This window comes from Thamnophis sirtalis, unplaced genomic scaffold (assembly GCF_051295495.1).
Source record: "Thamnophis sirtalis isolate CommonGarterSnake01/CBP01778 unplaced genomic scaffold, rThaSir2_p1.2 scaffold_11, whole genome shotgun sequence".
NCBI lineage: Eukaryota > Metazoa > Chordata > Lepidosauria > Squamata > Natricidae > Thamnophis > Thamnophis sirtalis.
The window spans coordinates 638,033-663,151 of NW_028261391.1; the positions used below are offsets into that span (position 1 = coordinate 638,033).

The 25,119-nt window shown below is 54.3% G+C and overlaps 1 protein-coding gene across 1 annotated transcript; it reads left to right on the plus strand.

Moving 5' to 3' along the window:
- The first annotated feature begins 5,253 nt into the window (after positions 1-5,253).
- Positions 5,254-24,770, plus strand: MB21D2 (Mab-21 domain containing 2). The gene is given in 8 exon segments (XM_087725002.1): positions 5,254-5,604; positions 23,189-23,235; positions 23,237-23,293; positions 23,295-23,585; positions 23,588-24,113; positions 24,116-24,266; positions 24,268-24,433; positions 24,435-24,770. Coding segments are annotated over 8 exon segments (1,533 nt in total). The 5' UTR covers positions 5,254-5,330; the 3' UTR covers positions 24,456-24,770.
- The last annotated feature ends 349 nt before the right edge of the window (positions 24,771-25,119 follow it).

Below are 25,119 nucleotides of genomic sequence, written 5' to 3' on the forward strand. Positions count from 1 at the left end.
ATCAGCCGCCACCGATTTGTCAATAAGCGAAGCAGGAGTCTGGTGAACCAAATCTGGGGGATAAAAGGGGCCCTGATGTGCACCCGCTCAACGAGTCAACTTTGGATTCAGACACGACAGTGGGGCAGGCTAGTTCAGAAGGATGTGGGCGAGGGTGAGGGTGAGGGTGGACGAGTGTGTGAGAGAGAGGGAGAAGACACGGCAGAGCACACAAATGAACATTGTAATCAGAAGTTTTGCTGAGGTTGTGGGAGCTCCGTCACTGGAGGTTTTTAAGAAGGGCCCGGACAGCCGTTTCTCTGAAATGATAAAGGCTCTCCTGCTTGAGCAGAGGGTTGGACTAGAAGACCTCCAGGATCCCTTCCAATCCTATCATTCTGCATTCTGCGTTCTAAATTCAGTGGGTCTCTGAGTATTGCAAAGAACCTGTCCTGAAAATGATTTCTGCCTGTGTCCCATGGCCGGCTGGGGGATTCTGGGAATTGAAGTCCACAAGTTGCCAAGGGAGGGACACCCCTCGCCCCAGGTGTAGTCCCAGAAATCTGGAGCACAGGTGGATATTGGCAGGAGGAGGAGGAGGAATGGTGGACAAAAAAACGCCCACATATATTTTTAGCTTTGGGCTTAAAGAAGAGGAAAAAGGGACCTTTATTTTGTAGCACATGGGGAGAAGGAGAAAGAGGAAGAGAGGGACAGGAGGGGGGGGAGAGGGAGGGAGGCCCCCTCCTTGGTGAAAGGAAGGGCAGATTCTGCTTTATTATTCATAGGGAGGTAGCCGCTTTGAAAGGCCGGCTGGCAGAAGGAGCCAGGCCCTGGGGAAGGTTGGCAGCAGATCAAGGCAGCCTCCCAACCAGACGGATCCTCGGAGTAAAGGAGGAGGAACTGGCGAAGGCGCTGCAGGGCGGCCAAGGGTGACTGTGGCCGGGGTGTGTCCATGCATGGCTGTTGTGCGAGCGGCTCAAAGCCCCGAGTGGCTTTTGTCTCCAAAGTCGTTATATGGTGGCAGGATCCCTCTTTGGCTTCTGAGATACCCCCTCCTCTAAAGGGCCCCCTCCAGGGGTGGGTTGTTGCCAGTTCTCAACCTGCATGCAACATGCGCGCACACCCCACACGCAGAGAACAATTTGCGGCGAACCGCGCATGCACAGCCACTAAAATCCAAAATGGCGGCGCCCAAGTGCCAGCGAGGGAAGCGGTTGGGGGGGGGGGCGTGGCAGGCCTGGGTTGCTGCTGGTTCTGCGGCCCAGACCTGAATTCCACTACTGGTTCGGCTGAACGGGGGCAAACCAGCAGCAACCCCCCCTCTGGTCCCCTCTTCCGAAGCATCCTGTGCCCCCACCTGCATCCCCCCCCCCAAACACACAGACCTCAGTCCAGGAAGTGAAAGGAAGGGAGGAAATACGAGGGAGGGTGGAATAAAGAAAGGGAAAAGATGAAGGAAGAACGGAGGAAGAGGAATAAAGCGAGGGAAGATGAGGGAAGGATACAAAAGAGGGAGAAAGACAAGGAAAGGAAGAAGGAAGGAAAAAAGGCGAGGGAGGACAGGTGGAGAGAGGAAGAAAGGGAGGGGGGAAGGAGAGGAAGAAATGAAGGGAAGAGGAAGGGGGGGGAGGAATGGGGAAGGGAAGGGAATCGAGAGGATCCCTGAGAAAGCCAGGGCCTAAGGAGTGGATCCTTTGCGGATCAGGCTGGGCCACCCAGGGCCCTTTGTTCTGCCAGGCGAGGCGAGAGGGCTGGCACTGGGCACCCAGCCAGCACATTTGAACTATCGCAGAAGTAAACAAGCCAGGATTAAAAGAGAAAACAGTTCTGCATTCTCTGGAGCTCGGAAGGAATCTGGAGCTCATGAAAGAGGAGATCGGAAACAGCCAGAAGCCTTTGATGTCATCCTTATTATCTGCATTTCCATGCCCCTCCAGCCCCCCCCTCAATCCCACTCCTCCTCCTCCTCCTCCTCCTCCTGCTGTTTTAATTCTTTTGCACACATACACACACCCATGTCTCTTTCCTCCTCCTTTCTTTGGCCCTTAAAAAAACAGTGTCTGTGTGAGAGCTTTATTTTCTGAGCCTTATTTTTTTTAATTAACGAAGAACAAAATGCGAAGAAAACAAATGCACAAAATTATTTTTAAACGCACACACACACACACACACACTCATAGGTTTACACACATTAATAAATGTAAGCCATAATTGATTGTGTCCATCCATAGCTCATTCCCATGAATGGCTTCTTCAGAGCCTGGCATACCTGAGGCCAGGTGGGTCCTTCTCAGGGCCGAAGGGAGCCTCTCTGTGGGGTCTCAGCCAGAGACAGAAAGCAATAGCAATAGCAATAGCAGTTAGACTTATATACCGCTTCCTAGGGCTTTCAGCCCTCTCTAAGCGGTTTACAGAGTCAACATATCGCCCCCAACAACAATCCGGGTCCTCATTTTACCCACCTCGGAAGGATGGAAGGCTGAGTCAACCCTGAGCCGGTGAGATTTGAACCGCCGAACTGCAGATAGCAGTCAGCTGAAGTGGCCTGCAGTACTGCACTCTACCCACTGCGCCACCTCAGCTCGGAATAGAATAGAATAGAATGGGATGGGATAGAGAAGAATAGAACAGAACAGAATAGAGAGGAATAGAATAGAGAAGAACAGAATAGAGAAGAATAGAATAACAGAGTTGGAAGGGACCTCGGAGGTCTTCTAGTCCAACCCCCTCTTAGGCAGGAGCAATAGCAATAGCAATAGCAGTAGACTTATATACCGCTTCATAGGCCTTTCAGGCCTCTCTAAGCGGTTTACAGAGAGTCAGCATATTGCCCCCAACAATCTGGGTCCTCATTTTACCCACCTCGGAAGGATGGAAGGCTGAGTCAACCCTGAGCCGGTGAGATTTGAACCGCTGACCTGCTGATCTAGCAGTAGCCTGCAGTGCTGCTTTTTAACCACTGCGCCACCTTGGCTCTTGGAGATCCCATATTCACTGGCTGGGGAATTCTGGGAATTCTGGGAGTTGAAGTCCGGACATCTTCAAGTTGCCAAGGTTGAGAAACACTGCTCTAAGCGGTTTACAGAGTCAGCATATTGCCCCCAACAACAATCCAGGTCCTCATTTCACCCACCTCGGAAGGATGGAAGGCTGAGTCAACCCTGAGCCGGTGAGATTTGAACAGCCGAACTTCAGAACTGCAGTCAGCTGAAGTAGCCTGCAGTGCTGCATTTAACCACTGCACCACCTCGGACCATTTCCTTTGCCCAGAGGCCCCCCGTGATGAGCCTCAGAAGAACAGGAGCATCTGAAAATATTAAAGGCCCAAACCCAGCTAATGAAAGCAACGGCTTCTTGCCCCGTGGAAGTGTTGGTTTCAATGCTTCTTCCTGCACCTGGCTTCAGGTTTGGGAGCCCCAGGAACCCAGGGGGGACGGCCTACAGGTATTCCTCGACTTACAACCGCTCTCGCTTAGCCTCTGTTCAGAGTTACAAGGGCTGGAAGAGTCTGGCGTAGCTGCTCCGTCAACACGGCTGCTGATTTGCCCCCATCCTTATCAAGCCCTTAGGAGGTGAGGAAGTGACAGCCGAAGACCATCAGCACATCAACACCCCAATCAACAGCTAAAAAGCCACACACAGCCAGGCACACCACATAAATACAGGCAGCCCTCGCGCGTTAGGACCCCAACTGAGCCCCAAATTTCTGTTGTTAAATGAGACATTTGTTAAGTGAGTTTTGCCCCATTTTACGACTTTTTGCTAAGCGAATCACTGCGGTTGTTAAGGGGATTTGGCTCCCCCCACTGGCTCTGCTGGTCAGAAGGTTGCAAAAGGGGATCGCGTGACTCCGGGACACTGTGAACTGTCGTAAGTATGAACCAATTGCCAAGCACCTGAATTTGGACCACCTGTCCGTTGGGGACGTGCGACCCTTGTAAGCGTGAAACACAGTCGTAAATCACTTTTCTCGGGGCCCTTGTAACTCTGAACGGTCACTATGTGAGCTGTTGTAAGTCGAGGAGAGCCTCTATTGCATTGATTTTACGACCAATTGCAGAGTTTTGCTTTCTGATATTGCAAGGGGATATTGCAGAGTCACCGTGGGGTAAGATGGAGGCCAACAAATGTTAACAATAGATAATCAATAAATAGAAGTAACTAAGGCAGTGTTTCTCAACCTTGGCCACTTGAAGATGTCTGGACTTCAACTCCCAGAATTCCCCAGCCAGCATTCGCTGGCTGGGGAATTCTGGGAGTTGAAGTCCGGACATCTTCAAGTGGCCAAGGCTGAGAAACACTGAACTAAGGACACCTCAGTTTCACACAGTTCCCTCGAAGAGGCCCCAGAGGTTCCTTCCCAGGGAGGCTGTTTCCACTCCCCAGCTGTTCCCCAGGTGGGCTTGGGGGGGGGAGAGGGGTCTTTCGTCTGGCACCAAGCAGGCCTTGCCCCCTCTGTCGCTTGCTGGCCCTGCCGAACAGCCACCCACCCAGGAAGCACCTGCACTTATGACTGGCGGGAGTCATCCCACGGGGGGGGGGGGGGGGCTTTTGAAGGATGCTGCTCACCTGAAGACCAGGTGATGGACAGAGCGCTGAAGGGTGGGCCGAGCCGCCTCCAGGGTGGGCCAGCCCTGCCTGGTTCTTGAGTTCAAGAGGTTCTGTAACCACCGCCAGGCCTGAAACCCCCCAGGTGTAAGAACTGACTGACTGTGTGTGTGTGTGCGCGCGCGTGTGTCGCCACACCCAAGTGCCGCCTGAGGGCTCAGAGGGGGGTGGGGGCTTCTGCCAGGCCCCCCCCCCCCACCAGCCTCCTTCTTGGAGAAAGAATGGGCCAGAAAGAGGGGGGGAGGAGGCTGAGCCGGGCAGGTGGGCCGCCCTCTCCCACCGGATCCCGGGTCGGCGCTCCGCTCTCGGCGGATGGGCCGGCGAGTCTCGGCGCCCAGAGAGCGGAGGGTCGCTGGGCGCGTCGCTCCAAGAGCGCTGCTCGCAAGCGGGCGTCCCCGGGGCAGCTGGCCGGAGGAAGCGGCTCCCGGGACGGCTGGGAAGGGGCGGCCGAGGCGGAGAGCCCCGAGTGGCCCCGCGCAGACCAATCGCCCGAGCGCTGGGCAGGAGCCACCGGCGCGCTGCCCGAGGCGCCTCCTGGATGCCGGCTGCTCCCTCCCTCCTCCTCCTCCTCCCCGCCCGTCGGCGCCGCCCTCGCCAGCGGAGGCAGGAGGCAGGCAGGCGGGCAGGGAAGGAGGGCGGGCGGGCGAGGCGGGCGGGGGCTGGGCGGGCGGAGCGGCGCTGGAGGCGGCTGCGGGGCGGCGGCGGTGGCGGCTGCGGGGGCGGCGGGCGTTCGCGCGAAGATGGCCGCTCCGCCTCTCGCCTCCAAGGCCGGCAGCTCGGCCGCCAACGCCGCCAGCCACGCCGCCGCCAACGCCCTCGGCGGCCCCGTCGCTGCGCTGGGCCCGTCTCGGCCGGCCGCCGCCGCCTTCCCGGAGCTGGACTTCCGCTCGGGCGCCCGCATGGAGGAGCTGAGCCGCCTCATCCAGGACTTCGCCCGGCAGGACCAGCGCGAGTACGACGACCAGCGCGCCCTGGAGATCCACACCGCCAAGGACTTCATCTTCTCCATGCTGGGTGAGCCCCCCCCCCCGCGCCCCCTCCCCCCGGGGCTCCCCCGCCCGCCCGCCCCCCCCACCGGCAGCCCCCGCCCGGCCTGTTGCGCCCAGCCCGCCCCCCCTGCCCTCCCACTGCGGGGCCAGGGCGGCCGGGGGAAGCGGCGGCGCCGGCCGGGCTTCCTTCCTTCCTCCGGTTCTGCAAGGGGCGCCCGGCACCCCCCGGTCCCCGCCTGCTCCCTCCCGCCCCCCGGCTGCGGTGCTCGGGGCCGCCTCCGCCCCGCCCGCCCCGCCCGATGCGCCGCAGACAAAGGCAGAGCCGGAGCGGGAGGGGGGAGGGCGGACATTCCTGCACTTCAAACAGGTCCCCTCCTGACCTGGGGGGGCGGGGGGAGAGTGGAGACCCCAGGCTACACGCGAGGGGGGGGGAGACTCCGGCCCCGCCCTCGTTTTCCTTCCCAGGCGGCCTCCTGGGTGGCGGTGCGGAGGCGCGTGGGGATCCCCCCACACCCCCCACGGGGAGCTCCCCTCTGCCCCCCCTCCCTCCCCCCAGTCCCTGCGTGGGTTCTGGCAAACCTGGCGCGTCGCCCGTGATTTTGGAGCCCTGTGCAAGCGGCTGGTTGGGCTGGGCAGGAAAGCGGCGCTTGGTGGGGGAAGAAGCGCCCGAACCTGCGCTTGTGTTGCGCCGCTCCCGGTTTTGGATAAGTCGAATTTGGGGTCCTGGGAGGGGGGGGCGGCTTTAATCTGCGATAGTTGAAGAAGGTAGGTGGGCTCTGTGCACGGATTAACTGTGCCTTCCCATGCGGGAAAAGCTCCCCATCGGACTCTGCGGTGGGTCTGATGTTGCCCATGAAGCCATGGATGCCCTGAGTGGCTTCTCAGCGATGGGTGTGAGAGAGGCTCCTGGGTGGGTGGGGCTGGGGGCGCCTCCTCCTCCTCCTCAGGAAGGTGACAAAGGGCTTGGCCTGATTGTCTCCATCCTGTGCGTGGTGGGAGGGCGTGGAGATGCCGGCCATGTCTGGGTCAAGGGTCCTGGTTCATTTGTGGTCCAGCTTTTATGGAGCAGGTTGTGTGAATTGGACTTCCAGGCCCAGCCATTCTTGGGTCTCTCAATCTGGCCACCTTGGTGCTCTCAGAGCACCGATGATGTTCCCTCGTTGGGTCATGAAACGTCTCCAATAAAGCCACCAAGCTCAGAGAGCCCCAAGGACCCCACAGTCTTCCCCCCTCCTCTCTGTAAGGCCCAGTCTCTTCTAGCGTTGACGGACGAAACGGCGGAAGTTTTAAGACCTGTGGACGTCAACTCCCAGAATCCCCCAGCCAGCAGAAGGGGAGAGCTGCTACTGACCGCTTGGGGTGCTTCCTGCTACCCTTTCCTGCTGGCATGAGGGGCCCTCCTGCAGGGGAATCCTGGGCCTTCGGGACCCCAGAATAGCCCCAGGCTTTGGAGGTCATGCTTGGCTTTGCAACTGCCAGTCGTATTTTTCCTGGGCAGCTGCTGAGTAAAAGAATCCTGGCTCAGCCCACCTGGCAACCAGAGTGCCAGCGAGGGTTGCCTGGGCACCTCGCAAGGGCAGGTTTTCTGTGTCCTCTAGTCCAGTGTTTCTCAACCTTGGCAACTTGAAGATGTCTGGACTTCAATTCCCAGAATTCCCCAGCCAGCATTCGCTGGCTGGGGAATTCTGGGAGTTGAAGTCCAGACATCTTCAAGTTGCCAAGGTTGAGAAACACTGCTCTAGTCCTTTCAAACTGTGTGTGTGTGTGTGTCTGTCCGTCCGTGCGTGTGTGTCCAGAGTTTCCTAAGAATTGAGGTAGAGGATCAAGAAGTATCAGGGACCTATTTTCCAATCAACCAATGACAGATAGTCAGAAAAACGGAATGGCCGAGTTGGAAGGCACCTTGGAGGTCATCTAGTCCAAACTCCCGATCAAGTAGGAGACCCTTGACCATTGCTGACAAATGGCTTGTCCAACATCTTCTTTAAAACTTCCGGTGTTGGAGCATTCACAACCTCTGGCGGCAACTTCTGTTCCACTGATTAATTGTTCTCACTGCCAGGACATTTCTCACTTAATGACTGTCATTAAGCGTTGCACCTTATGATTCTTGACAAACGTATCTTGTATTTTTATGTACACTGAGATCATACGCACCAGACAAATTCCTTGTGTGTCCAATCACTCTTGGCCAATCAAGAATTCTATTCTATTAGTTGCTTCTCTCCTTGGTTAGTTTCCACCCATTGCTTCTTGTCCTGCCTTCAGGTGCCTTGGAGAATAGTTTGACTCCCTCTTCTTTGGGGCAACCCCTGAGATATTGGAAGATGCTCTCCTGTCTCCCCTGGTCCTTCTCTTCATTAAAGCACATTTAATGAAGTCCAAAGACATCCCCAGTTCCTGCAACCGTTCCTCCTATGCTTCAGCCTCCAGTCCCCTAATCCTCTCGGTTGCTCTTCTCTGCCCTCTTCCCACTTACGACCGAAATCAAGCCCAAAGTTTCCGTTGCTAAGAGAAACACTGGTTGTGAGTATTTGCTGGCCTCTCTTGCCACAGTTGTTAAGCGAATCACTGCAGCTTTTAAGTTTGTAACACGGTTATTAAGTGAGTCCGGCTTCCCCCGTTGACTTGGCTTGTCAGAAGTTCACAAAACGGGACACTGTGACTGTCATAAATATGAGTCGGTTGCTCAACGTCTGGATTTTGGTCAGCTGACCACAGGATGCTGCAACGGTCGCAGGTGTGAAAAACAGGTCATCTCATTTTTTTCAGTGCCGTTGTAACATTGAACGGTCACTAAATGAAGCTGCACTGGGCACCCGTTTGCTTCCAGCTCAAGGGTTTGACCCTCACCCGTGAAGCCCCCCCATGGCAGAGGCCGGTTCAGCTACAGAAATCAAGAATTACCTGCATTTTCCGAAATATAAATAATAGAAATAAGAGCCGAGGTGGCGCAGTGGTTAAATGCAGCACTGCAGGCCACTTCAGCTGACAGCAGTTCTGCAGTTCGGCTGTTCAAATCTCACTGGCTCAAGGTTGACTCAGCCTTCCATCCTTCCGAGGTGGGTGAAATGAGGACCCGGATTGTTGTTGGGGGCGATATGCTGACTCTGTAAACCGCTTAGAGAGGGCTGAAAGCCCTATGAAGCGGTATATAAGTCTAACTGCTATTGCTATTGCTATATCCCCTTTCTAACAGTTGGAGAAGCTGTTCCAGAGTTTTCACCTGCCTGGACTAACCAGGCCTTCCTCCTGCTCTGGTTCCCTTCCTGCTTCTGAGTTTTCACGCCGTTTCCACCTATTTCAGAGAGAGAGTCACCTTTTTTGGCCGAAAGGGAGAAAATAATATTTTTTCAATGATCTTGGGGATCTCCCACAGGAATCCAGAGCTGCTCTCCTGCCATTGGGAGCCTTCCAGAGAGACCTGGGCTGTGGCTGAGAGCTGCATTCCTTGGAATCCCTTGGAGATCCTCCCCCCCCCCCAAAGAGGAAAAATTGGAAGGATCTGTTACCCAAGGTCCTCAGAGAAGAAACTTCAGCCGCTTTTCCGAAGGACCGGAAGCTTCCACAAATGCTGCAGTGGGTTCATCTGGAAGCCTTATCCCAGGATGGGCCCTCCAGGTCACCCAAATACTCTCAGGTGCCCACAAGGGTTTTTCCCCCCCAACAGGGCCGGACATTCTCCTCTCAGGAATGGCCCCCTGGATTTGGGCACGAGGGGGTGGGTGAGCTTGATGCCCTCTAGGTGCCTTTCAGCTCATCTCGTCCTGTGGTGCCAGGACGTTCCGGGTCTTTGACCTCAAGAGGACCCGGTACAGCGAAGTCCTAAAAGGGGAGGGGGCACCCCAGGATTGGGTGGGTTGGAGGCCTCTGGCTTGGTTTGGACAGGTGGGCTCCGTCTCCTGAGAGGGAGGACAGTGTGGCTGATGTGTGTGTGGGGGGGCTCCTTGTTTGTTCATTTTATTTTTATTTACATGCTGCATTTGTTATTTTTACCAATATCTGAAGGCTCTAAAGGCATCCAAACTCTTCCCCCTCCTCTTTTCCCTCCAACAACAATCCTGTGAGGTGGGCTGGGAGAGCGGGGGTCGCCCTAAGAGTGGCCCTCTTAGGCATGAAAGATGGCTGAATGGTCCACTCGGCTGTCTTTCGTGCCTAAGGCGGGACTAGAACTCACCGTCTCCTGGTGATTGGCTGAAAGCCACCCAGCTAGCTTTTGTTCCTAAGACAGTGTTTCTCAACCTTGGCCACTTGGAAGATGTCCGGACTTCAACTCCCAGAATTCCCCAGCCAGCATTCGCTGGCTGGGGAATTCTGGGAGTTGAAGTCCGGACATCTTCCAAGTGGCCAAGGTTGAGAAACACTGTCCTAAGAGCAGGACTAGAATTCCCCATCGCCTGCTGATTGGCCCAAAGTCACCCAGCTGGCTTTCATGGCTGAGCTTGGACTAGAACTCACCCTTTCCTGCTTTCTAGCATGGTGCCTTAACCACTAGGCCAAACTGGCTGTTGACTGAGTCTTCCTATTGTTGCTGTGATTGTGTACACGCGCAGGAGTGATCTCTCCTTGTTGGTCTGTGCTACTACAGCACTTTCTTCTTGGACTCCAGCTGCACAACATCTGCATAGCCCACGTGTGTGTGCGTGTGTGTGCGTGTGTGTCTCTGCATGTGTGTGTGTGCATTCTCTCTGTCACTTGATGTGGGCGACCCAGTTCACGAAAGGGAGAACTGAGTTGGCTACATCGCCAAGATCCCCCTGGCACCTTAGAGGTCGTCCTTCTTGCCAAAGCTCTGGCAAAAACGAAATTTGGGGAGTGGGCACGGCGGGTGGGGAGGTAAAGCAGTGTTCATAACTTGCTTATGGAGTGGCCGTTCCCAAAGCACACACGGAGTTGCCCTCGGAAGCTGGTCAAGCCCATAAAACGTGATCCAATCTGTAAACACCGTAAATCAAATAAACCAGCCATAACCGCAGAAGAGTCACCACAAGGCACAATTGTTTGACCAAGGAAACTCGGCACAGCCAGGCACGGCAGCTTCTGCGCTGAATGAGAGACTCCAACGCTAAAAAAGATGTTGAGAGTTTGGGAAAGAGGAGCACAAAGAGGATTAGGGGACTGGAGGCTCAAACATACGAAGAACGGTTGCAGGAACTGGATATGTCTAGTTGAATGAAAAGAAGGACTAGGGGAGACATGATAGCATCTTCCAATATCTCAGGGGTTGCCCCAAAGAAGAGGGAGTCAAGCTATTCTCCAAGGCACCTGAGGGCAGAACAAGAAGCAATGGGTGGAAACTAATCAAGGAGAGAAGCAACTTAGAACGGAGGAGGAATTTCCTGACAGATGTGGAGACTCTAGAAAGAATTTCAGAGAAGAGCAACAAAGAGGATTAGGGGACTGGAGGCTCAAACATAGGAAGAACGGTTGCAGGAACTGGGGATGTCTAGATTAATGAAAAGAAGGACCAGGGGAGACAGGATAGCAGCCTTCCAATATCTCAGGGGTTGCCACAAAGAAGAGGGAGTCAAGCTTTCCTCCAAGGCACCTGAGGGCAGAACAAGAAGCAATGGGTGGAAACTAATCAAGGAGAGAAGCAACTTAGAACTGAGGAGAAATTTCCTGACGGAGAACAATTAATCAGCGGAACAGAAGTTGCCTCCAGAAGTTGTGAATGCCCCAACACTGGAAGTCTTTAAGAAGATGTTGAAGATAGCCATTTGTCTGAAACGGTATAGGGTTTCCTGCCTAGGCAGGGGGTTGGACTAGAAGACCTCCAAGGTTCCTTTCAGCTCTGTTATTTTGTTATCCTGTCAGGGCTTTCTCTGGCCCTGGAAAGCAGGTGGCACAAGGCTCTTCATGCCCTAGAAAAGACCCCTTCCCAGGTGATGGGGTCCTAGCAGAGAAGGAAGACATGCCCCCCACCCCCCAACCATGCACCCCTGCAGCCAGGGGGAGCAGCTCCAGAGAGACCCCAGCTCAGGCAGAAGGCAATTGCCCGGCCTCTGGAATACTCTGCCCCCCACCCCAGCCCCACAGATGAAGCAGGCCCCCTCCCTCCTGGCATGGGGAGCCCATAGACACGAGTGCTGGCTGGTGCCCTGAAAGCTCCTCCCCCCTTTTGCCTTTCAACTAATGTTATCAGCATTTAATCCTCCTTGCCTTTTTCTGTTTTTTTTAAAATGTTTTGTCCCCAAATATCCTTTGTCGAATGACTGAGAAGCGACAAGAGGAGTGGAGAAAGGGGCCCGGGATCATTTCCCACCCTTAATGGCTCTGGCTGGGTCCCCAGGGCCACGTGCCCCAAATTCAGCCCTTGGGCAACCCTCCTACCCATGACGGTCACAGTGCCCCGTGGGGTGTGCCTCACGTGATCCCCTTTTGCGACCTCCACGGGGAAACCAGATTCACTTTACGACCGTCTTACTAATTCAGCAACTGCAGGGATTTACTTAACGGCTGGGACAGCAAGGTCATAAAACGTAGGAAGGATCACTTAACAACTGTCTCGCCTAGCAACAGAAAATTTGGGCTGAATTGTGGTCGTATGTCGAGGACTAAACACACCGTTTTCATATTTTGATACGTTATTCTACACTGCCCCAAATCCCCAGAATATTTTTCCTTCCTTCAAAGCCCTAAAAATCTCCGAATTGCCCCACCTGATGCGGGGAGGGTGTGCTGGCTCTCCTCCCTCCTTCAGGGCTAATCCAGGGCGAGGGAGGGCTGCCTGCCTGTTCCGTGCTTGGATTACAGCCCCTCCCTCCCCCCTCCGCAGAGTAATCCAGTTGCTTCCCTCCCATTTTTGGCCCCCTGCCTTCTCCCTCCTCTGAGCCAGACAGGAAGCCTGCAGCCTCTGGGCCGAAAGGCAGGTAAATGATTGACAGGTTGGTTGGAGGAACCGCACGGAAAGGGGGCATGGAAGGAGTTGAAAAGGCAGCTTCCTCTCTCTCTCTCTCTTTCTTTTCTTCCCTTTCTCTCTCTCTCCTTTCTCTTTCTTTCTCTCTTTTCTTCCCTTTCCTTTTCTCTCTGTCTCTTGTTTTCTTTCTCTTTCTCAATTCACTCTTTGATTCTCTCTTTCTCTTTCTTTCTCCCCCTCCTCCCTCTCTCTCTCTCATCCGGAGGCACCTGGGCTGCAGACCCAGGAGGGGAGGGGGCAAGGCTGCCCCTGCCTGAAAACCCAGCTGTCACCTGGACGTTTGGCCCGGCCTTGTGATTATCTGAATGCCCCGTGCAAAGGGATCAGGGTTAATCCGTTAGCCAAGCTCTTCCCTTGGCTCAGGGTGCTGAAACAGAATCCCAGGGCCGGAAGGGACCCTGGAGGTCTTCTAGTCCAACCCCCTGCCCAAGGCAGAAGACCTCGTCCCATCCTGGGAAAATATCTTCCTTGGGATGCACAGAGGGAGAGGCTGGCAGAATTCCCTCCCCCCCGCCCCATGCCCCTCTTCCAGGAACTGTATTGCTGGTTCCTAACCTTTGTCTCAGGGGGGGGGTCCTTGTTTTTTCTGTGTCCCTCAAGAGGCAGGAAGAGCCCCATGGCAGGGCTCCCTTGCAGCCGAGAAAGGCCTGCGCCCCTCCTGAGAAAGTGGGTCCTTTTGGTGGTGAGTGTGGGGAGGAGGGAGGAGTGGGCTTGCAGCCTGGCCTTCCCTGTGTTGCTGGTGGCGTTGCCCGTTGCATCTGTGGACTAATCCTCCCCTCCCCCCCCCCAGATGCCAGATGTTCTCCTCTGCTGCCCGGGGAGCCCTGCCACCCAAGCCTTGCTGAGAGCAGCTCGGTGCCCGCGGAGATATCTTCTCCTGTTGCCAGCCTTCTGCCTTGGCGACTTGCCCGCCCTTCTGGCTGCTCTGCCCACTGTTGTCCGTGCGGGTGACAAGGGCCTGGCACAGGAGCCCACGAATGCTTTTGCTCTGGCCCTGCTCGCCTCCCAGGGGGGCCCTGGGGCTGAGGAGCTGTGGGGGGTGTGTGCATGGGACTCTCCTGGGGAGACCGATGGATGGCAGGTGCCACTTTAACACCTCAATCCAGCGCCTGCCCCTCCCCTTGGAGGGAGGGTCCGCAGAGACCCCCAGGAGGACAGAGCTGTGCCAGATTACAGTAGAATAGTAGGGTTGGAAGGGAACCTGAAGGTCTTCTAGTCCAACCCCCTGTGGGTTTGCAGGAGATCCTACCCCATTCTGGACTTCATTTGGGCTTCATGGGATGGAGACACGTGATCTTAGAAAGAAGGACAGAGCAACGGAAGAGTATACTATAGTTGGAAGGGACCTTGGAGGTCTTCTAGTCCAGCCTCCTGCTCAAGCAGAAGACCCCAGACCATTTCAGACGAGGGGCTGTCCAGGCTCTTCTTAAAAGCCTCCAGTCTTGGAGCATTCGCAACTTCTGGAGGCAACTTCTGTTCCACTGATTAATTGTTCTCACTGTCAGGAAAGTCCTCCTTAGTTCTAAGTTGCTTCTTTCCTTGGTTAGTTTCCACCCATTGCTTCTTGTTCTGCCCTCAGGTGCCTTGGAGAATAGCTTGACCCCCTCTTCTCTGGGGCAGCCCCTCAAATATCAGAAGGCTGCTATCCTGCCCGCCCTTGTTTTTCCCTTCATTAGACTCGACATACCCGAATCCTGCAACGGTTCTTCCTACGTTTTAGATCCCCCTGTTCATCTTTGTTGCTCTTCTCTGCAGAGTCTCAACCCCTTTTTTAATATTGTGCCCCATGTTCCTCCCACCCCCAACCCCCACCGAAGGGGAGACCAGCCTCTCCGCAATCTGTTGAAGTAGCTGCGTAGCCCCCCTTGGGCAGAGAGAGGCTTCTCCCCCCTCCACACACACCCTTTCTTCTGCTCTTGTGTTGGAGGGCAGAGATGAAAGGCTTGGGGGGGGCAGGGGGAGAGCAGTGTTCTCCTTGTTGCTTGATGGAAGATTTCTCTGCTTTGCGGAGCAGAAAATGTCCCCTTTCAAAAGCTGCTCCCCCCTTCTCCCCCCCCCCCGTCTCTGCCTGTGGTTGCTCCCCGTGACTCCAGAAGGATCCCCCCCCACTGTTATTCTGCACAGCCCCCCCAGCCCCTGTGGGTGAGGGCTTGGCCGCCCTGCCTTGCCTTCTCTGGCCCCTTAGCTGACCCCAGGGGGCCCCTTCCAGGCTCCAGAAAGGTCCAGGGGAATGGAACCCACCGACTCAGGTGTAAATCCCCCTGGCTGAATGGGACTTCTTCAGCGTTGAGAGTAGGATGGGGCTCTTAAACTCCTCATAGCAAACCATTGGAAAAGGAGGAGGATTTGAGCCTGGGGTTTAGGCGACGGAGCCTCACCAGGTTGGGCTGATCAGGGAGGGGAGAATATCGTGGCTCCCCAAAATTACAGGGATGTATCTATTCAGACCCCTTTAGGTTTCACATTCATGAACCCCGGGGAATAATTGATACTTATGGGGGAAAATTGGGTTACCCTGTTTTCCCAAAAATAAGACCTCCCCGGATAATAAGCCCAATCAGGTTTTTTGCGCTAAAATAAGCCCTCAAAATAAGCCCTCCCCCAAAATATTGCAACACAGCAGCAGCCACGAGGCGACCACGCTCCCACCTCCTGCACTTCAAAAATAGTAAGACCTCCCCAAAAATAAGGTCAAGTGCTTATTTTTTGGGGGGGGTGTCAAAAAAAGATTAGACCCTGTCTTATTTTGTGGGAAACACGGTGCCTTCAAAGCAGACTCTGGTTTGGAAGTTCAGGCTGTAAAGTTTGGAAAACGTGGGAAATTCTGGTCGACCTATAATTGGTTCTGGATGATTGGGCACCTGCTCAAAACTGCTCCAAAGGAGGAGAATCAATGGAGGAGGAGGAAGAGGAGGAGGAGGAGAAAGGAGAAGAAATGGACTGGGGGGTCCTTGGTGCTCTCTGAGGTTACGGTAGTTGTTTTCTTGTAGACGTTTTGTGACCCTGCTAGGGAACCTCATCAGTGCTAGAAGGGCCGGGGGTGTTGTTGTTGTTGTTGTTGTTGTTGTGTGGAGGCAGGAGGAAAATTGTGGATTCCTTGATGCTCTCTGAGCTGGGTGGATTTCTTGCAGAGATTTCTCTAGAAATTGTTCTTCAATTGATGCAGCCACAACGGTGCATTTTTAGCACTTCCATCCTTTTTTCGGACTACGGGTCAGTTTGCAATCAAGCGATGAAGCGGGGATCCCGTTCAAATGCTGCCATCGACCCCCCCGTTCTGCGTCTCTAGCCTTGAATTCTGCGTTTGGCAAAGTTGGCATTTCTTCCTGTTAAATTTCACGATGAAAAAGAGGCTCCATTTTGCTCCCCGTCAGGGCTGTAGGGAGCCCCGTTTCAGCCCAGGACGAGGCTGGGGAGGATCCCTGTCTTAGAGGCAGGCGATCATAGAGCAATTCCTTTACTTAATTGGCCCCTGCCTGTCCCGGCTGCCTCCCCCTCAAGAGGAGCTCTGGAGGGCCCACAGTGCAACGTTGAAATATAAAAACAGTGTGCAGGTTATTCCTCCGCTTACAATGGCAGTTGAGCCCAACATTTCTGTTGTTGAGTGAGACAGTTGCCCCATTTTACGACCTTCCTTGCCACTGTTGGCAAGGGAATCCCTGCAGTTGCTGAGTCAGTCACACGGTCGTTAAGTGAACCTGGCTTCCCCCCTTGAGGTTGCTCCATCCCACACCATCCACTTAGAACCCGAGGAAGCTTCTGGGACGAGAAGAGAAACCTCCTCAGAGAAAAGCCTGTTGTGGAGAGGCACCTTTGGGACTCGGGGGCTGCTGGTTGTTTTCCTCCTTGGCCTGGCACGGCCTCTCCCCGGCCACGCTCCTTCCCTCCGCCTCCGTGCAGCCTGGGTGGCGATGCCATCTGCCGCCTGTGCCCTGGAGGCGGATTAGAGGAGAAAGCCTCGGCCACCTGCTGCCGTTCTGGGCAGGCAAAGGGAGCCGGAGCTGCGGCTGGGGAAAGGGGACCCCCCCCCCACGGCTGAGCTGTTTGGGGAGGGGGGGAGGAGGAGGGGAGATCTGGAAGAAGCGAAGGCCACCGGGTGGGGGGAGGCACGGCTGGAAACGTTTCTCTGCCCTCTGGGCACCTCCCGATCATCGGCCGGCTGGGCTCTCCTCTTGTGCTGGGCCTTTCCCAAAGGAGCCTCCGTTTGTTGAAGCTGCCCGGGCGGAAGATGGAGCCGGCCTCCTCCGTGTGACGACGAGGTTGCCACGCAGGCGGTGGCTCCGCTGTGGGTTCCCTCCGGTGCCCCTGGTTGCCTTCGCCCTTTCGGAGCTGCTAAGCCTGGTTGAGAAGCTGACTTCCGGCACCGTAGGGACCCCTCCCCCTAAGGGAGCCCAGGACCCCTCCTCCCTTCAGAAGGGGGAGCTCCGCCTGGGCTGGAGGGAGAGGGGAGAAGTCCAGGCTCCTCCTCCATTTCACCCAAGTGCAAAGCAGGAAGTCGGCCGATGGAGTTCTTCTCCCTGTGCGGAGCTGGTTGTTCACCCCGACCCTCCCCTGCCTGCCTGCCTTCATCTCCCCCCCCTCTCTCTTTCTCCCTCCCTCTGTGTCCCTCCCTATCTGCTTCCTAACCCTAGCCCTCCCTATCTCATCATCATTACCATCCACCTATTATCTACCTACCTACATCCATGTCTCTCTCTCTCTCTTTCTTTCTTTCTTTCTTTCTCTTTCCTCTCTCTCTCTTTCTCTCTCTTTCTCTCTCTCTGTCCCTCCCTTCCCACTTTTATCTGTCTATCTCATCATTATCATCTACCTATTATCTACCTACCTACATCTCTTTTTTCTCTTTCTTTCTCTTTCTCTCTCTCCCTCCCTTCCCACTTTTATCTGTCCGTCTATCTCATCATCATTATAATATCTCTCTCTCTCTCTCTTTCTCTCTCTCTCTCTCTACCTATGATAGATAGAAGATAGATAGATAGATGATTGATAGATGATTGATAGATAGATAGATGATAGATAGATGGTAGATGATAGATAGTTGATAGATAGATGATAGATAGATAGATGATAGATAGATAGATAGATGATTGATAGATAGATGTTTGATAGATAGATGATAGATAGATGGTAGATGATAGATAGTTGATAGATAGAGATAGATGATAGATAGATAGATGACAGATAGATAGATGACAGATAGATAGATAGATAGATAGATAGATAGATAGATAGATAGATAGATAGATAGATAGATAGATGATGGATTGATAGATGATAGATAGATTTCCCTTCATTTTGGGGGGCTGAAACCCTATGAGTCTGGCTTTATGGGGGCTGGGGACCATGGGCCAAATGCTTGTTCCAGGTTTTTCTTCCTCTCTGAATTGGGGAGGGGGGAGGGAGGGCAGCCCTCCTGCCTTTGCTCTGAGCCTGGCTTTGCATAGGGGGGAGGGTGCAGGGGAGACCCCAATACGCCAAAGCAGAGCATTTGATCTTCAGTCAATACAGAATAGAGCTGGGAGGGACCTTAGAGGTCTTCTAGTTCAACCCCCTCCTCCGGCAGGCACGAGGACTTTGCCCCGAGCCTCTCAGCCTGCGTTTCCCCTCCGCCTTTGCAGCCAGGTGGGTGAGCTGCCAACTTGGATTTCCTCCGAATGACGGCTGAAGCCGAGCCCTTCTGCCCCGGGGCCCCACGCACTTCCGTCCCCGCCCTCCTTGCCCCGGAGGTCTGGCCTTTGCTAAGCCTCTTCCGGCTTTGGCACTCTGAGAATCAGCCTGTGGGTGCAACGGTCGTCCCGCCCTCCTCTCCTCCTCCTCCTCCTTTGCTGCTTTGAAGCTGGGCTCCGTCTTCGTGCCCTGCAGTGAATCTGGGTTCATTTCTGGCGCTTGGGCCACTGAAGCAGCTTGATCAAAGGATTCGGGGGCAGGAGAGGATTCCCAGCTGGGCCTGTTGTGTTGTTGTGCAGAGGGTGGTGGGGTGGGGGGGGAGCCGTGCAGGGCCTCCCTCTCCCTCAGCTTCAGGGCAGCTTCTGCTGCTTTCAAGCCCCTCCGATATCCGAGGGGCTGCCACAAAGAGGAGGGGGTTGACCTCTTCTGACTGCCAGGAAATGCCCCCTTAGTTCCAGGTTGCTTCCCGCCTTGATTAGTTTCCACCCGTCGCTTCTTCTCCTTCTGCTGCTTTGGGACTGAAGTGGGTGGGAATCCAGAGTCTTTGGCTGGCAATGGACGGAGGGGACTGGCAGAGGCTGGAGAGCCCATTCCTGGGTGCCAGGCCAGGGTCTCCCAGAGTCTCCAGGACCGGACAGCTGCCTTTGGGTCCCAGCCCTCTTCTGGGGCTGAATCCGGGGACCCTGCATCCTCCTCCCTCCCTTCCCCCTTGGGAGGGGCAGCCGCCAGCCAAAAGTGGGGAGGGCCAAAGGTTTTGTCTCCATGCAGCTGTGGGAAGCCCTGCCTGTCCTCTGCAGATGTGTGTGTGTGCGTGTGCGGGGGGGGGGAGCCATGTGCTGGGGATTGTCCACCAACAAAGGCCAGGCCTGTCTCCTTGCAGCTGGACGTCCGCAGCTCCTTTCTTGGCCTTGTGGTCATCCAGGTGGCGACACTGGCCGGCTTCTTCTCTTCCTGGGCAGGACTAAACAGCCGCCTGCCAGGAATTCAGGAACAGCCGCGGACTGTCCGGCTGGGACTTTTGCAGATGCAAAATGAGGCTTCGGAAGAGGCAGGCGAGGCCCGGCGGGAGGTGGGGGGGAGGAGGTTTTGAAGGGGAGGGGGGAGAGGAGTCATCTGGGGTCTCTGTAGCTGCTCTCCCGTCCCTGGAAGAATCCCCCAGTTTTCCCTGACCTCCCAAAATGGCCTTTCCTGGCCCTGGTTGACGGGGGGCTCTGTGTGTGTGTGTGTGTGTGTCTGTGTTTGTGTGTGTGTGTGTGTGTGTGTACGGAGGCATCTTCACAAGAGACCCAGCAGTGAAAGCAGAAAGTGTACAGGTAGTCCTCAACTTACGGCCATAATTGACCCCAACACTTACGCTGCTAAGTGAGAGATTTGTTGAGTTTTGCCCCATTTTATGATTTTTCTCACCACTTTTTTTAAAACTTTTGTATTATGTGTTTCTTTTAATGTTGTACAAGTCCTTGGGAGAAGGGCGTCATATAAATCTAATAAACCTAAACCATTTGATTCAGCGAATCACTGCGGTTCTTAAGTGAGTCACACGGTTCTTAAGTGAATCTGTTTCCCCCCCCCCCATTGACTTTGCTCGCAAAAGGGGATCACGTGATTCCTGGACACGGCAAGCGTCATAAACGTGTGTCAGTTGCTAAGTGTCTGAATTTTGATCACATGACCACAGCGGTCGTAAGTGTGAAAAATGGTCATAAAAGACACTTTTTTCAGCACTGTTGTCAGTTCGAACAGTGTGCTTAAAACACACAGTTGAGCAAAAGAGGTGGGGAAGTGTCTCCCTCTGGTGGTGGGTCCAGGAATCTTCGCTCTCCTGGCAGGCTGATGGGGCTGGCAGTTAGGCGATTGGGTGGAGAAAGGCTGGCATGTTTTTGATTTGATTTGATTTGATTTTTATAGCCACCTGTGTTAGCAATTCAAAAACATTCATTACCACTGGAATCTTTACACACATTTTAAAACAGTTAAAAGGGATTAAAGCAATAAAAAAGCTGCCTGGGGAATTCTGGGAGCTGAAGTCCAGCCATCTTCAAGCTGCCACAGTTGAGAAGCCCCCCCCCCCCTCCGGGCTCCTGTGCCCAAAGCCTTCTCACCACCCGGTGCAGCTCCGTGGGGAAGCCTGATGGACCTCTGGCCTTGGGGGGCTTTGGAGAAGTGGAAGCTCCTTTAGGGGGGGGGCAGTGCCGCCCTGAGGGCATCTCCCCTACCTTTGTGGTGCCACTTTCCTCTTGATGTAGCACCATGGCGATCCGGAGGGCAGGCGAGGCTGCTGTATAGATGAGGGGTCTCCACCCTTGGCCACTTTAAGACTTGTGGACTTCAACTCCCAGAGTTCCTCCACAAGTCTTAAAGCGGCCACGGTTGGCTGAGGAATTCTGGGAGTTGAAGTCCACAAGTCTTAAAGTTGCCAAGGTTGGAGACCCCTGTTGTAAGTTGCTGCAAAGCCTTCGGCAACTTTGCTCCCCAAACCAACAAAATGCAGGGTTTTTTTCAAAAGGGGGGAGGGCTTCAACCTAACCGCTCCCTCCTTCCCAGCCCCAGCCTTGAATCCCTGCCCTGATTGAGGGGTGCTGAATGCATTTTGGGGTAACAGTGAAGGGTTATTGGATACTAACAGCCCTTCAGGTCTGGGAAATGTGGGCTCAGGGGTGCATAATTTGCAGAAAACGCTCCATTTTACCAAGCTTTGTTATTTATTTATTTCGCGTATGGCAACTGCACAATCCCTGATATATACAAATTTGGTTAAAATAAAGCCATCAGCCAGAGTACACTCTCTATATAAAAGATATGTGGACAATACAAGGTAGCATATAAGTCCAGTAAACCCAGCAACCTAAAGCTAGAGATAAAAGGTTAAATTAAGATAAAACCATAATAAGATCACCAGAAATAGGGAGCTCCAGAATTACAGTTGGATGGGGGTTATAATTTACGAAGGTGAATTAAGATATTCTGTGGGCTTGTGCAAAATTCTGGATATCTTTCAGGGGTAATTTTAGCAGAGGTTGAACTGGGGTGGGGGTGGGGGTGGAGGGGGGAAAGAAATCAGGGAGATTTTTTCCCCTCCTCTCCCCCAAGAAGTTCCAGTTCCTTCTCTTACCTCTCTGAGTCCCTGAAAGAGAGAGAGAGGGAGAGAGAAAGAAAGAGAGCACATCCGCACACTCAGCCAACATGTGATTTTAAAAATAGTTTCCCCAAAATAACTTCTGACATCCCTAGGGACCTCTCCCTCTCCCTCTCTCTCTCTCTCTCTCTCTCTCTCTCTCTCTCCCTCTCTCTCTCTCTTTCTCTCTCTTTCTCCCTCTCTCTCTTTCTCCCTCTCTCTGTCCTTCTCTTTCTATTTCTCTCTTTCATTCTCTTTCTCCTTCTCTTTCTCCCTCTCTCTCTCTCTTTCTTTCTCTCTTTCTCTCTCTCTTTCTCCCTCTCTCTGTCCTTCTCTTTCTGTTTCTCTCTCTTTCTCCCTCTCTTTCTTTCTCTCTCCTTCTCTCTCTCTTTCTCCCTCTCTGTCCTTCTCTTTCTGTTTCTCTCTTTCATTCTCTTTCTCCTTCTCTTTCTCTCTCTCTCTCTGTCTCTCTCTCTCTTTTTCTTTCTCTCTTTCTCTCTCTCTTTCTCCCTCTCTCTGTCCTTCTCTTTCTGTTTCTCTCTCTTTCATTCTCTTTCTTTCTCTCTCCTTCTCTCTCTCTCCCTCTCTCTCTCTCTTTCTCTCTGCAGGTTGATGTAATAACGTGCTTAGAAAAAGTCAACCCCGGAGGTCCTCCAGTTGTGACTGTAATGGAGCCTGCCCATCATGCTTAAAATGTCCCTTTAAGACTCATCATGGTCTTAAAGCAACACCAATTTGAGGGCTTTTTTTTAATATTTTTTTTTTTTATTACATAGACAACACATACACACAACAATGAAAAAACACAAAAAAACCACAAAAAAAACCCCATCATCACATACAGCATGTCGTTTGGTTACAGGTGTTTTAACGATCTCCCGTGGAGATTCGGACCCTCACCACCCTTCTGGCTTTCCGCAAAGCCGCCAAGACCCGGCTGTTCCGGCAGGCCTGGGGCTGATGAGTTCCCAGCCCCACTTGAATTGCTGTGACTGTTGTGTTGTTTTTAATCTGTTTTGTGTATCTTGTTTCTGTTTTGGTTTGTTTTCTGTATTTCCCCCTTCCCCACTTGTTTGTTAGCCGCCCTGAGTCCCTCGGGAATAGGGCGGCATACAAGTATAATAAACATCCAAACATCAACACCCGTTCTTATAGCCATCCCAATTCCCTACTCCCTAATCGTTCCCGGAGTAGATGGTAGATGCAGGAAGTAGAAGAGAATAGAACAACAATCCAAGAATGGACACTGAAAGTCACAAACTTAGCCGAGATGGCTAAAATATCGGCATATCTTAAAGACCATTCAAATGAGAGATATAAACGAGACTGGAAAAAATGGATTGACTATATACAAAATAAATACGGGACCAAGAAATTCCAGTTAGCCTATGCTTAAGATCAGAAATGATTTAAATTGTTAAAAGTTAGTTCAGTAAAGAAGAAGCTAAGGTCAATGTAGAATGTCATTAATTTCTTTATTTCTTTTTTCTCAATAGATTTTAGACTGGGTTAGTTAAAAATCCATACCGTGTACGGGTTCTGGGAAGTCGGGGGGGAGGAGGAGGGGGGCTGGGGGGGTGGAGGGAGGGAGGGGCATACAAAAAAAATTGTACTTCAATGTTTTAATGATTGACGAATGATGAAGTATTTGTGTTTTTAAAAGAAATAAAACCTTATCTAGAGAATAGAACAACAGAGTCCGGCAAGATTCCGTCTGCAGGAGTTAAACAATCAAAGGCCCAGCTTGGAAGAATCGCCCCGTGTCGTCCCTCTTGCTTTCGGTCCCAACACTACTTCCACTTGGGGGGGTGGGGGGGAAGCCCACCTGTCCCTTGTTTGGGGGCAGGCTCTGTAGCCCCCTCTTTACCCAAGCCCTTGGCTCAACCGCTTTCTCTCTCTTCCTTCCAGGCATGGTACAGAAACTTGACCAAAAACTTCCAGTCGCCAATGAGTACCCTGCTGCTTTCCGGAGGGGTCCGAGAAGGCGTGGTGGACCTTGATCTGGACGACCTGCAACTTCTACGCTCGTGGCACTGACTACGACATGGACTTCACCCTGCTTGTGCCCGCCCTGAAGCTGCACGACCGAAACCAGCCGGTCACCCTGGACATGCGCCACTCCGCCTTGTGCCATTCCTGGCTGAGCTTACGGCTCTTTGACGAAGGGACCATCAGCAAGTGGAAGGACTGCTGCACCATCGTGGACCACCTCAACGGGGCCACCAACTACTTCTTCTCCCCCACCCGGGTGGCCGACTGGTTCCACGAGTCCATCAGCGTGGTCCTCTCCGAGATCCAGAAAGAAGCCCCAGCGGGGGGATGCCCAAAGTGGAGAAGGTGGAGAAGAACGGCACCCTCATCTCCATCATCCTGGGGGTGGGCAGCAGCCGCATGCTGTATGACATCGTCCCCGTGGTGTCCTTCAAGGGCTGGCCGGCCGTGGCCCAGAGCTGGCTGATGGAGAACCACTTCTGGGACGGGAAGATCACGGAGGAGGAGGTCATCAGCGGCTTCTACCTGGTCCCTGCGTGCTCCTACAAGGGCCGGAAGGAGAACGAGTGGCGCCTGTCCTTCGCCCGCAGCGAGGTGCAGCTGAAGAAGTGCAATCTCGGCAGCCTCATGCAAGCCTACCAGGCCTGCAAGGCCATCATCATCAAGCTGCTCTCGCGCCCCAAGGCGGTCAGCCCCTACCACCTGCGCAGCGTCATGCTCTGGGCCTGCGACCGGCTGCCCGCCAGCTACCTGCTGCAGGAGGATTACGCCGCCCACTTCCTGCTGGGCCTGATCGATGACCTCCAGCACTGCCTGGTGAACAAGACCTGCCCCAACTACTTCATCCCCAGTGCAACATGCTGGAGCACCTCTCGGAGGAGACCGTCATGCTCCACGCCCGGAAGCTCTCCTCGGTGCGCTCCGATCCCGCCGAGCACCTCCAGATGCCCATCGAGCACGTCAAGGCCGCCAACCGGCTGACGCTGGAGCTCCAAGGAGGGCAGCGCCACCAGCATCCCCTCGCCCCAGTCGGACGGAGGGGACCCCAACCAGCCCGACGACCGGCTGGCCAAAAAGCTGCAGCAGCTGGTGACTGAGAACCCCGGGAAGTCCATTTCGGTCTTCATCAACCCTGACGACGTCACGCGGCCCCATTTCAGAAATTGATGACAAATTTTTCTGAGCCCCCCCCCCAAGGCCTCCTGCCCCACCTCAGGCTGCGGGAGCCCTTCGCTCACCTGGGTTCACCTGGTGGGTTTCCTTTGCCAACATATCAGGCCTGAGGGGCCCTGCAGGAGAGGGGAGGGGAGGGGGTCCTGGGCTTGGATTTGCTGTGGAGGCCAGCCTGTCCAGCCTTCTCCCAGGCCACCTTGACTGTATGCGCCCCCGACCGCCTCCTTCAGCAAAAAAGCCCCTTCCCCTTCAGCACACCCCCTCCTCTTTTTCTAGGACTGACTTCCCACCCGCCCCCCACCCACTCCCTGCTTCCGAAGGGGGCCTTGAGACGGGGTAGCCGGCTCCTGCTGCAGGGCCAGCCTGTCCGCCCGTCCCTGGGCTCCCCAGAAAGACCCCCGCAAGGTCTCCGAGGGGAGGGCCCTTCCCTCCCCTCGCCTCCTGCTCTTGAATGTAACTGATCCGCGCGGGGCCGGGTGGGGCCAGGAGGCTCCGGGGTCCTGCAAGGGAGGCCCTGGGGCCGTCGGTCGGTCGGAGCGCACGTCCTTAGTCCTAGCCTTACTTCCACGCGATTAAAGGACAGGCCGTGGGAACGGTCCCTGCGCCCCTCGCCAGCTGTGGCTTTCTATCTCTCGCCTCCGTCTCTCTCTTCCTTCGTATTCCGCCTTCGTTAT